Source organism: Fringilla coelebs (assembly GCF_963513975.1).
Source record: "Fringilla coelebs genome assembly, chromosome: 12".
Classification (NCBI taxonomy): Eukaryota; Metazoa; Chordata; class Aves; order Passeriformes; family Fringillidae; genus Fringilla; species Fringilla coelebs.
Window position 1 is genome coordinate 22,021,721 of NC_140038.1, and position 15,459 is coordinate 22,037,179.

The window sequence follows — 15,459 nt, forward strand, 5'->3', positions numbered from 1 at the left end:
CCCATGCCACAGGGGACTGGCATCACCAGCAGCACTTCAGGCGCTGCCCACCCCTCCACCGCCTGCCAGGGCTGTTCTGTCAGGGCAGAGCACCCTGTGGTGGCACCCAGCCACCTCAAAGCCACCTCATCCCAGTTTTGTCCCAAACCAGTCACGTCTGGAGCCCATCCTGCTGCCCCGAGGCTGCAGGGGCACTGCTGAGACCAAACCCATGGCTCAGAGCCCTGCACAGAGCTGCCGCTTCTCCAGCAGCCATCCCTGCAGCCCCGTTGCCATGGCATCCTCAGGGATGGCAGAGATACTGGTGAGGAAGACAAGGAGGATGAAGATAGGTGGGCACATTGGCTCTGCAAAGCCAGGGCATGGCTAGGGCAGATTTGAGGCCCTCTGACAGCAGGCAGGGGCCATCCTGCTCCCTTCCCAGGACTGGCATAATGGAGCTGGCATCGCCACACTCCCCTCCCTGCTGGGACATCTCCCACCCATGGACACCTGGAAGCTGGCGAGGCTACACTGCTGGAGCAGGAAAGGGAATTCTCGGGTTTTAACATCTTTAAGGATAGGTCACTCCTGGTTTCCAGCCAGGACCAGCCAGCCTGGGGTGCAGCACAGGGGTGAGAACTCACAGGAGCAGCAAGGAGGCCAGAGCACAAAGGGGGTCTTGCAGGGGAGGGGGCTCCCCACCCCTTACTTCCAGCATTTTGGTAATTGCAATCATCAGGCACCCAGGACCTTCCCTCTTCCCCCACAAGCACCCCCTCCCTCCTTGTCGCCATCCCTGACCCACGCTGGGAGCAGAGCAGACCCTCCTCACCAGGGGGATGTGGTGGCTTCCCTTGGGCAGCCTGGGCTCCTCCTGCCACCAGCTTGTCTCTTTTAAGTTTGTGGGTTGCAGTAGTTTAAGGTATTTATTTTGTCAAGGCGTTCATATTATGCTGCTGTTAAGAGTTAATGTGTTTATTTTTGCCAAGTAAACTGGTGGGTTCATGCATCAGAAAACAGACAGATAAACACATTTTTGGGGAGTTTATGGCCAGTTTAGGCAGGTACTGCAGAGTGTCCGTGTTACCAAGTCAGGAGGAACCTGCCATAAGATTTGCCAAATGCTCCCTAACATAGTAAGACTGACTTAATTTCTTTGCTGGCTCTGATTCTCATTGTCATCATCTCTGAATGAAGAGCACTGCAATATTAGATTATATCTTATTAATCACAAGAGAAATTTCCCCAAATGTTAATGTGATACAGGGGGTGTGATGACAAACACCCTCACAGCTGTGATGGTTCTGAACTTCTGCATGAAGTGCATGGGGGTCAGGGTGGTGGTCGGGGGCATCTGTGAACATTTCCCCCTTCCTCCAAATTCCCTTTCTGTTGGCACTGCTCCGAAAGAGACACCGAGGAAGGTGGAGGAAGCTGCTGGGAAGCAGGCTCTTGCCCAGCTGCGAGATCTGGGGACGAAGGAGGGCCAGAGAGGCAGGACACTGCTGCTTGTCCAGGTACGTCGCCCTGGCACCGAGGGCAGCCGTGCCCGGGGAGCAGACACAGGGACCCCAGCTCGTCCTGCACGGCACGGAGCACTCCTGTGCCCCAGGGTGCCCTCAGGCTGTCCCAGGCGTGCGCTGAAGCCGCGGAGTCATTAACATCAGAGGGGGCTTGGGGGGGCCGTAATTCCCCCTGCTCCGAGAGGGGACAGCTGCGGGCTCAGAGTTGTTCGGGGTCTGGGGAGCTCCAGGAGCAGGGACACGCACAGACACCCCGCACGCGTGGGCACAGACGGACAGAGAGCCCGCAGACCCCCGCACACGGACACAGACCATACAGAGCCCGCAGCCCCCCGCACACGGACACAGACCATACAGACCCTACAGACCCCACACACACGGACACAGACCCTACAGAGCCCGCAGCCCCCCGCACACGGACACCCCCGCCCGCCGCTCCCCGCACCCACCTGCGGGCGGACGCGCCGCCCACCCCGCGCCCTCCTCCTCGCGCAGCGCCGGGCACCGGCACCAACGACTGCCACCGGCACCGGCACCGGCAACCAACGACTGCCACCGGCACCGGCACCGGCAACCAACGACTGCCACCGGCACCGGCACCGGCAACCAACGACTGCCACCGGCACCGGCACCGGCATCCAACGATCGGCACCGGCACCCCGCACCCGGCACGGGGCAGCGACACCAACACCGGAGAGCGGCAACGGACGCGGGCACCGGGCAGCAGGTACCGGGTGGAGTAGCGCTCCCCACCATCACCACCGCAGCCGGGGGCGGCGGCGGCAGCGGAAGCGGGATGGCCCCGGCTTGGAGGGGCACGGGGGACACCAGTCCCGGCGGGAGTGGGGGAGAGCCGCCGCCCGGGGGTCCGAGGGGTCCCCACGGGAAGGGGCCCCACGGGAGGGGGCAGCTCACGGGCAGGGAGCGGTACCGTGGGCGCCTTTGGGAGGGGCTGGGAACGACGCGGGCACTGACCGCAGGTCCAGGGGCCGCGGGATCCCGTGGAGAGCACGGAGGCTTGGGGAGGGGCCGGGAGGCTTGTGCCCGCTCCGGGGCCACTCTGGGGGCACCGACTGCTCGGGGCTGCAGGAGCACTCTGAGGAGTGAGACAGGGAGCGGGGGCGGCAGGAGTGGGTGGCAGCGGGGGTCAGTGGGGCGGTAGAAGCAGGGGGCGGTAGAAACACAGTAGACAGCATGACTGTGGCTGCTTCTGCTTCCCTCCGGCAGTGAGGAAGCAGATCCCGGCTCCAGCCCAGGAAGCCATCAGGGAAGTTCACACAGTCTCCAGTGGACTTCGTGCTGTGCCCCCCCCAGACACAGCAGGCCGGTGGAGACCATCAGAAGCTCTCCGATCTCCTGGGGAGCCCGAGGCATCTGGGCAGCTGTCTGCACGAGGTGGGGGACACGGCCACAGGGACAGTGGGATGTGGGGCAATGCCTGGAGCATAGCATCCCAGGAAGGCAGGGACAAAGCAGTGGGGCTCACCTCTTCTCCGTGGTTGCCCCCACAGGCAGCACTGCCATCACCCAGCGGGAAGGAAGCAGCAGCCATGGATGAGGTGACGGAGCTGGAGCTGGGGGGCAACTCCCTGCTGAAGGCTGTGTGGCTGGGCCGGCTGCGGCTGACCCGGCTGCTGCTGGAGGGGGGGGCTTACATCAACGAGAGCAACGACAAGGGGGAGACGGCGCTCATGGTGGCCTGCATCACCACGCACGTCGACCAGCAGAGCATCCACAAGGCCAAGATGGTGAAGTACCTGCTGGACAACAGAGCCGACCCCAACATCCAGGACAAGTCTGGGAAGACCGCCCTCATGCACGCCTGCATCCGAGGGGCCGGGGGGGACGTGGTGTCCCTGCTGCTGGACAGTGGGGCCGACCCCAGTCTGGAGGACCACTCGGGAGCCTCAGCACTGGTCCACGCCATCAACGCCGAGGACAAGGCTGTGCTGCAGCACCTCCTGAATGCCTGCAGAGCCAAGGGGAAGGAGGTGATCATCATCACCATGGACACATCAGCCTCTGGCACCAAGACCGCCAAGCAGTACCTGAACGTTGCCCCCGCGCTGGAGTTCAAGGAGAAGGCTCCCCTCGAGGAGAGCACAGCCCCCTCCAGTGCCCATCTGAAAACTCCCAACTCAGCGTCTTCCCCTGCCGAGAAGGAGAGCAGCACTCTCACCCCACACCCTTCCCACACTGGGGACGCTGAGCCACCCTCCCCAGGCCAGAGAGCTGGCACTGCCCGGAGAGCCCACCTGCCCCGGCTGAAGCGGCTGCGCTCAGAGCCGTGGGGTCTGGTGGCACCCTCGGTGCTGGCAGCCTCCAGTCACCGCGACGACACGCGGGTCTGCGCTGACAGCGAGGTCATCACGGGCATCGGCGACCTCTCGCTCTCCAAAAAGCCCTCCCTCACCCGCAGCAGCAGCAGCAAGGGAAGGGACCCCTCCCTCTTCCCCCCAGTGGATGAGCAGGCACTGGGGCCGCTGGCATGGAAAGCCACCCACGAGAAGAGCCCGGGCACCCACCCGTGCCTGTCCCGGAGCGCCACTGTCCCGGAGGAGCCGGAGAGCACCGGCTCGGCCGCCAGCTCCGCTGCAGGGACGGACACTCCCCACTGGTGGAGGCCGGGAACCGAACACAACGGGGACTCGCCGGTCACCGAGGCGGGGAAGGGGCCGTCCGAGAGGCGGAAGCTGAGCGGGTCCCAGCTGGCCTTGCTGGATGGCTGCTGTGACTCTCCCTCCGGCAGCACCAGCACATCGCCCAGCACCGGCCGGCGCCGGCCATCCGGCCTGCTGGAGAGGCGAGGATCCGGGACCCTGCTGCTGGACCACATCGCCCACACAAGGCCGGGATATCTGCCCCCCTTGAATGTGAACCCCAACCCCCCGATTCCTGACATTGGCTCCAGCAAAGCCCCCTCCCCGCTGGCTGCTGGGCTGAAGCCGCTGGTGCCCCTCACACCCAGCTCGCCCAGGCGGGGCGATCTGAGAGCCCACAGGAAGCTTCTCCGCAGACATTCCATGCAGGCAGAGCAGATGCGACACCTCTCCGATTTTGAGGAGGTCGTGGCGCAGTAGCCGTGCCCCACTTGCTCTCAGGGAGGTGGCTGAAGCCGTGCTGTCCCCGCAGAGACGGGACGGTTCCCGCACAGAGTGGGCGCTGGCTCCGGGGACACACAGCGACCAGAGGGCTCAGCCCTGAGCCCAGGGGCTGAATCGGGAGCGGGCTGATCGGGAGATCGGTCCCACACCGTCCTAGATCGCCAAGCTCCGTGCCAAGGATCCCACCTGCAGTTCACTTATTCCTCACTAGTCGCAATCTGCTTTTCTTACATTCTGCTCATTCTCCCACCGAATCCCGGCCCGGAGCCCCCGGTGGTGATGGGCCGAGGCGTTCATGAAGTGCCTTCCAGGAGGGGAAGGGGCTCAGTACCGCGGGGGCTCGAGAAGCAAAACCCCCGCGCTGCCACGGACAGTGTCGGTGCTCTCCCGGAGCGGGAGAGGGAGACAGTGCTCCACCTCCGGGATTCCCGAGCGCGCCGGAGCTCCGGCCGCTCAGCATACCCGGCACCGCTGCGGGCCGGGATGGGCTTGTCTCGTCTCTGAAGCGTCGGAACCTCAGGGGGTTCATTCCCCGCCACGCCGAGGAGCTCTGAATTCAGGAAGCGCTGAATGTCCCCCCGAGCAGGATGGTCCCAGCCCGGCTGCATGGGAGCCTCTGCCAGCGGCGGGGAACCCGGGATGCCAACCCACGGAGGATGACACGCGCTCACCCCAGGGCTTCATCCCACCGGGAAAGTCGCAGGCACGGCGCCAGAGCCAAGACCCCGCGGCCCCCCCCAGCCCCACGCCTCACCCACGCACGCTGTGCCGCGGGCCGGCCGTGTGCCGTGGCTCCCGCAGCTTCCATCGCTCCATGATTGCGTTTATTCGCGGGACTGCGCGGGCGCAGGGGGGCAGGGGAAGGTGTTGGGGTGACGCCGTGGCCCTGCGGAGACTTGTGCACCCGTTTTGCACTGCATTAATAAAGCGCTCAGCTTTGGACGGAGGCTGATCTCGCGTGGAGCCGACACCAGCCGCCCGCACAGGGGGTCCCGGGAGTGCCGCGGGGATCGCCGGGGCTCCCGGAGTCCTCGGCCCCGAGATGCCGGGGGGTTCCCAGGGTGCCGGGTCGGTGAAACGTTCCCGGGATGCCCGCGGGTGCCCGCCCCGGGGCCGGAGGTGCCGCCCGCGCCCCGCCCCGCCCCGCTCCGCTCGCAGCGGAAGCGCCACGTCAGGGGGGCGGTGCGGGGCCGGTACCGGAGGCGGTGCGGGGCCGGCGGCGGTGCTGGTGCCAAGAGCCGTGCGGGGCCGGCGCCGGTGGCGGTGCGGGGCCGGTGCCAGGGGCGATGCGGGGCCGGTGGCGGTGCCGGGTTGCGGGTGGCGGTGGCGGGTTGCGGGTCGCGATGCCGGGCGCGGTGCGGACGCTGTGCCTGGCCGCGCTGCTGGGCGCGCTGGGGGCCGGCGGCACGGAGCTGACGCTGGAGCTGCCCGACAGCGCCCAGCGCTGCTTCCACCAGGAGCTGGAGAGCGGCGTCAAGTTCAGCCTCGACTATCAGGTACTACCCTGCCTGTACCTGCCTATACCTTCCTGCAGCCCTGCATGCTCCGTTCCTGCACCGCCTGCCCAAACCCCTGCCAGGGCCCCTCCGCCCGCACCCCGCTTGTGCCTCATCCCCTGTCCATGTGCCTGCCTGCGCCCCGGTGCCCGTGCCCCCTTGCCCACAGCCCTTCCTGTGTCTGTGCTATTGCCTCTGCCCATGCCACCTGCCCATGCCTCTCCCACACTCCCATCCTGTGCCCTGCAGAGCCCCAGGCAGGGCAGCAGTTCCACCCCAGCTCCCTCCGTGCTGCATCAGGAGTTGTTCCCAGCTCCAGCTCCATGCACAGCAGTGTCCACCTGAGAGCCAGTGGACACATCAGCCTTGGACGCCCCTGACCTGGGTCATGAGGGCTGTCCCTGTTTCCAGGCACCCCACTTGAGCCATGGGTACCCCAGCTGAGTTGCTGGCACTGTGGTGCACAACTTCCCCAGGTTTCCCCTGGCCTGGGCCCCATCCCATGGGCATGGTGCCCACTAGCCTCTCACACAGCTGTGGGGCTGGGCAGGGGCAGGGGGCTCTCGCCATGTCATTTGGCATGTTCCACCATCAGAGCTGAGTCTCCCTGCACAGGTGATCAGCGGAGGACACTATGATGTGGACTGCTACGTGGAGGACCCCAACGGCAAGACCATCTACCAGGAGACCAAGAAGCAGTATGACAGCTTCTCGCACCACACCGAGGTCAAGGGTGTCTACACCTTCTGCTTCAGCAACGAGTTCTCCACCTTCTCCCACAAAATCGTCTACTTCGACTTCCAGGTGGGCGACGAGCCGCCCATCCTGCCCGACATGAGCAACCGCGTCACTGCCCTGACACAGGTGGGTCCCGGGAGGGAGGGAGGGAGGCAGGGTCCTGCTGCAGCCCCCAAGCAGCCTTGTGGGATGGCAGTTAGGGACATGTCCCCTTCCTCCCGCACTGGATGCAGAAGTGCCAACCGCCAGCCAACAGCCCCACCACACACCACATCCTCTGCCTGGCTCTGGGCTCCCCTCTCTGCAGCAGCCCGGGTCCATCCCACGTGAGGGAATTGCATCAGCCATTCCATCTCTAGGTGTGAGCTCTGGGCCGGGCATCCGGGTGCCCTCGTGGGCCTCTCAGCTCTGTCCCAGTGGGGAACCACCCTGCATGGGTTCTGGCAGGAAACCTAGTACACAAACACTGCTCTTGAGTCCTGCTCTTGAGTGTTCTGGCACGGCCCTGGGCCCCCTCAGCTGGGCCATGTCAGAAGCGACAGGGTGCTTTTGTCCTTGTCCCCAGCTGGAATCTGCCTGTGTCACCATCCACGAGATGCTGAAGGCAGTGATCGACTCCCAGACCCACTACCGGCTGCGGGAGGCGCAGGACAGGAGCAGAGCTGAGGAGCTCAATGGCCGCGTCTCGTACTGGTCAGTGGGGGAAACCCTCATCCTCTTCGTGGTCAGCATCGGGCAGGTGATGCTGCTCAAGAGCTTCTTCACTGAGAAGAGACCCAGCAGCGGCGGAGCTGGCACCTAGAGCTGCTGTGCCTGTGCCGGAGTGGAGCAGGCAGTGGGACGGCCCTGGGGCTGCACTGCACCTCCGATCTGTGCCGTGGGCAGGCGAGGGGTGGGAGCAGGGGTGACACTGCTGAGCTGGTGACACAGCCACCCAAGGACAGGCGTCCCCGGCATCACCTCCCACTTGCCATCGCCCGGCCTACCCTGTCCCCTCGCCCGGCCAGCCTGTCCCTGGTCTCTGGCTGCACTGGGAAGGGCACCAGCACAGCACTGGGGCACCCTCGTGACTGGGACGTGACTGGGATGTGACCACACACTGCCCCTGAAGCCCTGTGCAGCCACCCAGGGCAGGGGCAGCGCTGGCCCACCCGGCACCCACCCAGTGCCCTCAGCCCCAGGGGAGCTGCCCGTGGGCTGGGGGTCTCTGTCTGCACCCCAGCTGTCCTGTGGCGGGAAGGGTGCTCCCAGCAGCAGGACACAGCAACAGCAGCGTCCAGCAAGGGAAGGCTGTTTGCTGGGTGGTCCTCTGGCTCTGCCAGCTCCTCTCCTCGCAGCAATTCTCAGGCTGGCAGCAGGTGGAGTGCCTGTACCAGGTGGTATTTTCATACTCACACGAGTCTGTGCCTGAGACTCAGCCCCCTCGCACATTCCCCCCACACGTGCCAAGGAAGCCCCATCCCTGCCCCAGAAGCACGGAGGACCCCCACACACCTGGGACTGCAGCCCCTCATTCCCTGGAGCCCCACAAGACCCCTGGAGTGACTGGTGTGCTGGCCCTCCAACCCTCAAGCAGGTGTGAGATCATTTTTCAGAGCTGAAGCAACTCCACTAGGCTTTTCCTTTGCCATTTTCAAATAAATCCCTGCAAGCATGGCTGGCACTGCTGTTATTGAGCACAGCTTCTGCCTGCCCTCCTGCCTTGCCCCCTGCCCACACCAGCTGAGCTTGCTCCTGGCACAGGACCAGAGGAGGATCCTGCTGCTCCCCCAGCAGGAGCAGCAGCCCTGCGTGTGCCCCAGTGTGAGGCTGCACTGTCAGTGGGCTGTGGTGGGGTTCCCACTGCACAGTGGGGACTGAGGAGCCAGGGGAGCCCAGCGTCCCTCCGCAGCACGGGGGGAGCCCCGGGCAGAGCCCAGCTCTGGGGTCCCTTCCCTGAGGCTGGGGAGATGCCAGGGCAGTTCTCCTGGGCTGCCCCTCGCTCTGGCAATACTCGTGGTGCGGGGGGCAGCGAGGGTCCCAGGCAGCCCCAGCCCTCGCCCACCTGCCCGGGCCCCAGCAGCCCAGCCGTGCTGGCTCTGCCGGCAGCGTGGCCTTGGGCAGCTGCTGCAGGCGGAGAGCTGGCCCTGTGTGCCTCCCAACAGCCTTGGGCAGCAGCCAGGAGCTCCTGTTTGGAGCACAGCCCACATCAGCGGCACCCTGGGACTGCCACCAGCCCTGGCAGGGACCAGCCCTGTGCCCGCTGTGGGCATGAACAGGGAGGGAAGCACCCAGCCCTGGCCGGGCTGGCACGGCCTGGAATCTGCCCCTACCTGGGGACTCCTGAGCCACCCATGGTGGGGACAGGGGCAGCTGTCACCCCCGTGGGTCAGGGTGCTGGCTCTGGGAATGCCAGCTCAGCTCCCAGCTGGGGGACACGGGACAGACAAGAGGTGGCCATAGGACACTTCATTGCTGTTCAGGGCACAGAGAAGAGAGAGGGGACGGGGGCACCCCACCAGCCCCAAGCCTGCAGAGGCACTCTGGGGTGCAGGGAGAGATCAGCAGTGACTCCAGCCCCATGGAGCTGTGCTGACCCGGTCATCCTGCTGCCAGACGCCCCTGCCCCAGCACCCCAGCTGGTGTCACAGGGAGCTGCTGTGACAGGAGGGGTCCCTGGCAGCCCCTCGGGGCCTGCGCAGCCCCTGGGCTCCCCGCTGGGGCGGCAGGGAGGAGGCTGAGCAGCGGAAGGAGCCGGTGGCTGGGGAGGGGGGCTGGGCCAGGGGGCCGTGCCTGCATGGGCACCCCCAGCCCCCCCGGAGGGGGATGGTGAAGAGCCCATAGGTGATGGGGTCCAGGCACGCATTGAAGAGGCCAAAGATGAAGAGAATGTGGGTGAGGGCCGGCGAGATCCTCTTCTCCATGGCGCGGGGACAGAACCAGTGCCAGAGCCCCAGCAGGTAGTAGGGGGTCCAGCAGAGGATGAAGGAGGAGACGATGACCAGGCTCATCCGCAGCATCCGCAGCCGGGCCCGCGGGATGTTGTTCCTGGAGCACCGCAGCGACGCGTCCCGCGAGGAGACTGGGGGGGGAAACGGGGCTGGGACAGGGACCCCCGCACTGGGGGAAAGTTGGGGGTCCCCTACAGAGCTCCAGACAGGACTGGCCCTGGGCACGGGGCTGTGTCCCGGGGGGCCTGGCACTCACAGAGGCCCGAGCCCATGCGGCGGGAGATCTCCAGCAGGATGCGGGCATAGCAGCAGACCATGATGAGCAGGGGCAGCAGGAAGAGGCAGGCGAAGCCCACCATGTTGTAGAGGGTCTCGTGCCAGGCCTGGGGGAAGCTGCCGCGCGTGGTGCACTGCGTGAAGTTGTGCGGGGGGCTCAGAGTGATGGTGTGGAACAGGAACAGCTGCAGACAAGAGAGGGCCGTGAGGGAGATGGGGGTTTGCGCCTCCCGAGCCACGGAGGGCACTGGAGGCCAAAGCAGGGACCCCCAGACCCACAGGGACAGACCCAGCCTCGGGGAGGGGACCCGTTACCCCCCTGCACTGTCTCTGCTCCGCGCTGACAGGGGCCTGGGGCACTCCCACAGCGGGCAGAGCTGGGTGAGGGGGTCGCTGCCACAGCCCCTCTACCGCCAGCTCTGCCTGCCCATCCCGCAGGGCTCTCCCTCCCCGCCCTGCGGGTCACACGATGACACCGGCCCTGGCAGCGGGCCCAGACAGTGCCCCCGGAGGCCGGGCGGGCGGGGGGTGTCCCCGGAGGGCCCGGTCGGTACCTGCGGCACGGCCAGCCCCGCGCTGAGCAGCCAGGCCGCCTGCAGCATGGCGCGGTTGCGGGCGCGGGCGCGGGCGATGGCCAGCGGGCGCAGGATGGCCGCCTGCCGGTCCAGGCTGATGACCACGGTGACGAAGGCGGAGGCGTACATGGCCAGCAGCCGCAGGTACATGAGCAGGCGGCAGGCCAGGTCGCCCGCCCGCCACTGCAGCGTGATGTTCCAGACGGCGTCCAGCGGCATCACCAGCACGGTGACCAGCAGGTCGGCGGCGGCCAGGTGCCGCAGCAGCAGGCGGATGTGCGGGCGCCGGCCGCTGCCCCGGCCCCCCACCGCCCGCAGCACCGCCAGGTTGCAGCCGGCCGAGAGGGCGAAGAGGGCGAAGGTGACGGCCACGCGCACCTGGGCGGCCGGGGAGAAGGTGGGCAGCCGCAGGGGCTCCTCGCCCTTCTCCTCGGGGGGGCTCCAGGCGCAGCCCCACTCGGGGGGCGTCATGCCGGGGGGCTCCGTGCTGGTGTTCCCCGCGGCGGGGCCCGGGTCTGGAGGGCCCCTACCTGCCACAACATGCAAAGGGGCAGCGGCAACCCTGAGTGGGGGGCTCTGGGTGGGGCAGGCCACACTCAGCACCGTGGGTCCTGTCCCCTAGAGCCCCCTGCCCAGGGCCACAGCAGCCACATCACGTTTCTGAGCTCACTTCCCTGTGTTCCATCCTTGCCTGCTTGCTGCATCCTGCTGCTACCCCAGAGCCTCCAGCAGCCCCCAAAGCCCCTCCATGCCCCCAGAGCTACGGGGGTCCCTGGCACCAAGCAGGGTAGAGGAAGACAATGGCAGCTGACCCCAACACGCCCCCCACCTCAGGCCATTACTGCCGTGCCCCTCCCTGCCCAGAGTACCCCTCATGGGATGATGACCCCACCCAGCCCAACAAGGACGCCTGCAGGACCAGACACCCCATTCCCCCCGCCTCACCTGCGTCCAGGGTGTCCTGCCCGGCATTCCCCAGCCAGGCCATGGCAGGGCGGGTGCTCACACGGTGCCGAGGCTCTGTGCTGAGGGCTCCTGCATCTGCTCGGGGGCACGAGGGGGAGCGGGGCAGGCAGCGGGGCAGGTACCGGGGCAGGTACTGCAGGGAGGCAGCACCTGCTGCTGCAGCTGCAGCTGCTGTGGCGTGGGCGCCCTTGGCAGCTCGGAATGGTCCTTGACGTAGCCAGCAGCTCGGAACAGCACGGTCCTTCCCCTGCCACCCACAGCACATGGACACACACGTAAGGGTGCGTGGTGCTCACACGGGAATGAACAGTGGGATGTGTCCCACATCTGTGGGAGGGAGCCCCCCAGCCTAGGGGGTGCTGCCAGTGCCCCCCAGGTCTGGCACTGCTGCTGCCAGGGCCAGGTATCGGAGCACACAAGGGCTCCTTGCATTGAGGTGCAGCATTTGGAGGGCCCAGAGACTCACAGGTCCCTCCTCCCAGCCCTGTGACTGCCAGCTGCTCCCCTGGACTGTGGTTAATCCCATGGCAGTGTCCCCATGGCTGGAGCACGTGCCCAGATCCCTTCAGCTCTGGCTGGAGAGCAGGGGCTGCAGCCTAGGAGAGGGCAGGCCAGGGGGCTGCTTTACATCTCAAAGGCTCGTCTCCCGCTCTGTCGCGCCCCTCCTCCGCCCCAGCAGAGGATATTAACCTCATTAGGGAGTCCTTTCACACTCCGTGGGGTTCATTAACCCCCCGCCCTTCACCCCAGACCCCAGAGCTGGGAGGATGCTCCCCTGACACATTAGCACATGGCTGCCAGGTCCCAACACCCTCCTGCTAATGGGGACCCCAGACTTCAGGGAGCCACCAAGGGGGCTGGGGGCATAGGGTCCCCATCACTGGCTCCTGGCAGGGTCTCCAGCCCGTGGGTCAGGCCCACCCCCACACGGAGCTGGACCCCAAATCTACCCATCTCACTCTGCACTGGGAGCTCCCACAGAGCTGGCCCAGAACTGCCAGGTGGGAAGGCTGGATCTGGAGGGTGCTGGGGACCCTCAGACCTTCCTAGCCAGGGGTCAGGCCCCAGAGCAAGGGGAGCATCTCTCTTGATACTCCCCCAGGTTGCTCTCCCAGCTGGTGCCTGGCTGCCCCACAGCCCCCAGCCCTGCAGCCCAGGCATGCCAAACCCCATTCTGTGCCCAGCTCCCGGAACAGCCACACGGACACTCAGAGAGGGCACAAGGGTTTATTCACATCCAGCCACGCGCGGCGCGTCCAGCACGGCTCCAGGCTCCGACGGGCAGCTTGTTCCTGCAGCTGTCCCAAGGGCCAGCGTGTCCCCAGGGCCAGCGTGTCCCCAAGCTGCAGGGCTCCAGACGGGCATCGTGGGTGCTCCAGGCCCGGGGACTCACTCGGGTCAGTGCTGGGGCTGTGCTGGGAGCAGAGCCTCCAGCAGCGAGAGCAGGTCCGCAGAGAGATCCTGGAGAGCACACAGGGAGAGGGTGAGTACAGGCACAGCTGCAGGCAGGCCTGGGGTCGTGGCAGTGACAGCCCACCCACTGGAAGGGCTCCTGGGCAGGGACAAGCAGGACAAGGGACAAGGGACTCCATTCTGTCCCCACTAATGGGATGCCCACAAACTTGAGGGAGGAAAGCACCAGGAAGGATGGGGCAGGCTGGGGGATCCACCTCAGCCGCTGCACAGAGCAGGGCTCCCCTCTCCATTGCCCATCCCAGACAAGGCTGTTGTTGTTACCCCAAAACCAGTTTCTGCACTGCCCCACACCAAAAGGACTCTGAGGCCCCAAGGGGGGTTGATCCCTGCCCCACGCCAGCCCCATGCTGAGAGTCACCCCAGTCCCCACCAGCACATACCTGGGTCACTGTCCCTGTGCCCACGAACTCTGACAGCAGCAGTCCCGTGTCCAGGACATCACCAGGGAGATCCGAGGGGGCCCCGGCCCCGGCAGAGTGGGGAGGGGTCAGCCAGGGTGACGCGGTGGAGGTGACGGCCTTGTTCGGCTCTGAGGAGATCCCCACTGGAGGCAGGTAGGGGGGTGGCCCCCAGGTCTCCGTCTGGATGTTGGAAATCCCAAGAACCTCCGGAGGGCTCCCGGTTGCAGGGATGTAGGAGGGAGACCCCCAGGTCTCCATTGAGATATTTGGACCCCCAAGTGCTTCTGGGAGGGTCCCTGCAGGAGGGGTGTAGGGGGGTGACCCCCAGGTCTCTAAGCCCAGCTCTGGACCCCCAAGCACCTCTGGGGCAGTGCCCGCAGCAGGGCTGCAGAGGGGTGACCCCCAGGCAGCCGTCCCCATGCCGGGAGCCCCGCGCAGCTCCGGCGGGATCCCCGCCACGGCAGGCGACCCCCAGCCCGCGGCACCGGGCGGCGAAGCATCGCGGGGGCCCGCGTCCTGGCAGCACCCCAGGCCCCGGGGACACAGGGGACAGTGTCGGGGGGCTGGCGCCCCGCGGCCGAGCCCCAGCAGGGCGGAGAGGTGGGCGATGTAGCGGGTGGCGAGGCGCAGGGTCTCGATCTTGGTGAGGGTCTGCCCGGCGGGGGCCAGCGCGGGCGGCAGGTAGTGCCGCAGCCGCAGCAGGGCCTGCGCCAGCCGCCGCATCCGCAGCTTCTCCCGCTCGCTGGCGCTCTGCCGCGGGACCCCCGCCGCCCCGCCGCCCCGCAGCCCCTTCCTGCCCCTGGGGCGGGGGGCGGCGTGCCCGCGGCAGGGCCCCCGAGCCGCGGCGGGGGACGCGAGCCCGCAGGAGTCGGGCGATGCTGCGGGAGAGCTGCTGCTGTAGCCCTGCGGGTCCGGGGCTCCGCGGTCAGCCCAGTCCTGCAGCGGGGCGGCGGCGGGCAGCGTGCCGTGGGCCATGGCGGCGCCGGAGGCTGGGACCGGTGTGCCGGTGGCTCCGAGCCCCCGGCTTTATGCCGGCCCGGAGGTGTGAAGAGCCACCTTCGCGGCTGCAGCAGCAGCAGCACTTCAAAGGCCGGGGGTCTGGGGGGGAGGCCGGGCCGCGGCTGTGAACACGGGGTGACGAATTTCACCCCAGAGGTGTGAAGCTGCTCGGTGCTGCCCCTCGGCCCCGCGCGGGGCGGGGGCCGGGGCTGGGACCCACCCGGGAGCTGCAGCGGGGTCTCAGTGGCTCTGCTGGGGGAGCTGCAGTAGGGCTGCAGCACGGGGGTGCAGGGGGTGCCCTGGGGGCGTCGTGGGGCTCTCGTGGGGCTTCCGTGGGGTTTGCAGTGGGTCTGCGGTGGCGCGTCCCCGTGTCTCCCTCTGCAGCGCAGGGAGCTGCCCCTGTGGCTTTGTGGGACACCCCCCAGCCGGTTTGGGGGTGCGGGTCTCCCACCGGGCCCTGGCGGACCCCTCGGGGCCGGGCGGTGCCGGCCGTGGCAGGGAGCCCCCAGGGGCGGGTGCGGAGGGCCGGGCCGGGGCTGGGAGGAGCCCCCGCGGCGCGTTCCCAGGCCCCGCAGGTGTCGGGCCGGCGGGTGTGAAGGTTTCCCGGGAAACGGCCCCGCCGAGGGACGGAAAATCCATCAGGGAGCAAGGGGACGCGGGCATGGCACGGCACGGGCCCCAGAGCTGGGGGGGCACAGCCTGCTCTGGGGGTACGTGTGGCGGCACAGGACCCCAAACTGGGCGTGCACAGCCCGCTGGTACAGCGGGGTGCAGGACCCCCCAAACGGGGTGTGCGAAGCGCTGGGAACGTGAGGGGCACAGGATCCCCACAAAACTGGGGGCACAGCTGAGGGGACACAGCCGGGGACACAGGCCCCCCAAACCTTTGTGCCCGCCTGAGCAGGGCCCAGCACTGACCCGGCCCATCCCAGTGCCAGCCCAGTCTGGGGGCGCAGGGGTGTCTGAGGGAGATCCGCACCCCACGGCCCGGCC

General features: G+C 67.3%; 4 protein-coding genes across 4 annotated transcripts; 2 read left to right on the forward strand and 2 right to left on the reverse strand.

Moving 5' to 3' along the window:
* Positions 1 to 3,055: 3,055 nt before the first annotated feature.
* ANKRD34C (ankyrin repeat domain 34C) lies at positions 3,056 to 4,585 on the forward strand (the record flags this gene model as incomplete). The annotated part of the gene is made up of 1 exon (XM_084213753.1): positions 3,056 to 4,585. One exon carries the CDS (start codon positions 3,056 to 3,058, stop codon positions 4,583 to 4,585), a length of 1,530 nt encoding a protein of 509 aa, XP_084069879.1.
* Positions 4,586 to 5,812: 1,227 nt separating this feature from the next.
* Positions 5,813 to 8,491, forward strand: TMED3 (transmembrane p24 trafficking protein 3). The gene is made up of 3 exons (XM_084213886.1): positions 5,813 to 6,105; positions 6,721 to 6,969; positions 7,409 to 8,491. The coding sequence occupies exons 1-3, from the start codon at positions 5,896 to 5,898 to the stop codon at positions 7,643 to 7,645; spliced, it is 696 nt and encodes a 231-aa protein (XP_084070012.1). The 5' UTR covers positions 5,813 to 5,895; the 3' UTR covers positions 7,646 to 8,491.
* Positions 8,492 to 9,467: 976 nt separating this feature from the next.
* LOC311158434 (gonadotropin-releasing hormone II receptor-like) lies at positions 9,468 to 12,955 on the reverse strand (the record flags this gene model as incomplete). The annotated part of the gene is made up of 6 exons (XM_084213823.1): positions 9,468 to 9,904; positions 10,030 to 10,234; positions 10,604 to 11,154; positions 11,570 to 11,837; positions 12,550 to 12,584; positions 12,826 to 12,955. 6 exons carry the CDS (start codon positions 12,953 to 12,955, stop codon positions 9,468 to 9,470), a joined length of 1,626 nt encoding a protein of 541 aa, XP_084069949.1.
* A 33-nt stretch (positions 12,956 to 12,988) lies between these two features.
* Positions 12,989 to 14,442, reverse strand: LOC311158435 (uncharacterized protein; the record flags this gene model as incomplete). Its single annotated transcript, XM_084213824.1, has 3 exons — positions 12,989 to 13,051; positions 13,447 to 13,595; positions 13,740 to 14,442. 3 exons carry the CDS (start codon positions 14,440 to 14,442, stop codon positions 12,989 to 12,991), a joined length of 915 nt encoding a protein of 304 aa, XP_084069950.1.
* Positions 14,443 to 15,459: the final 1,017 nt, after the last annotated feature.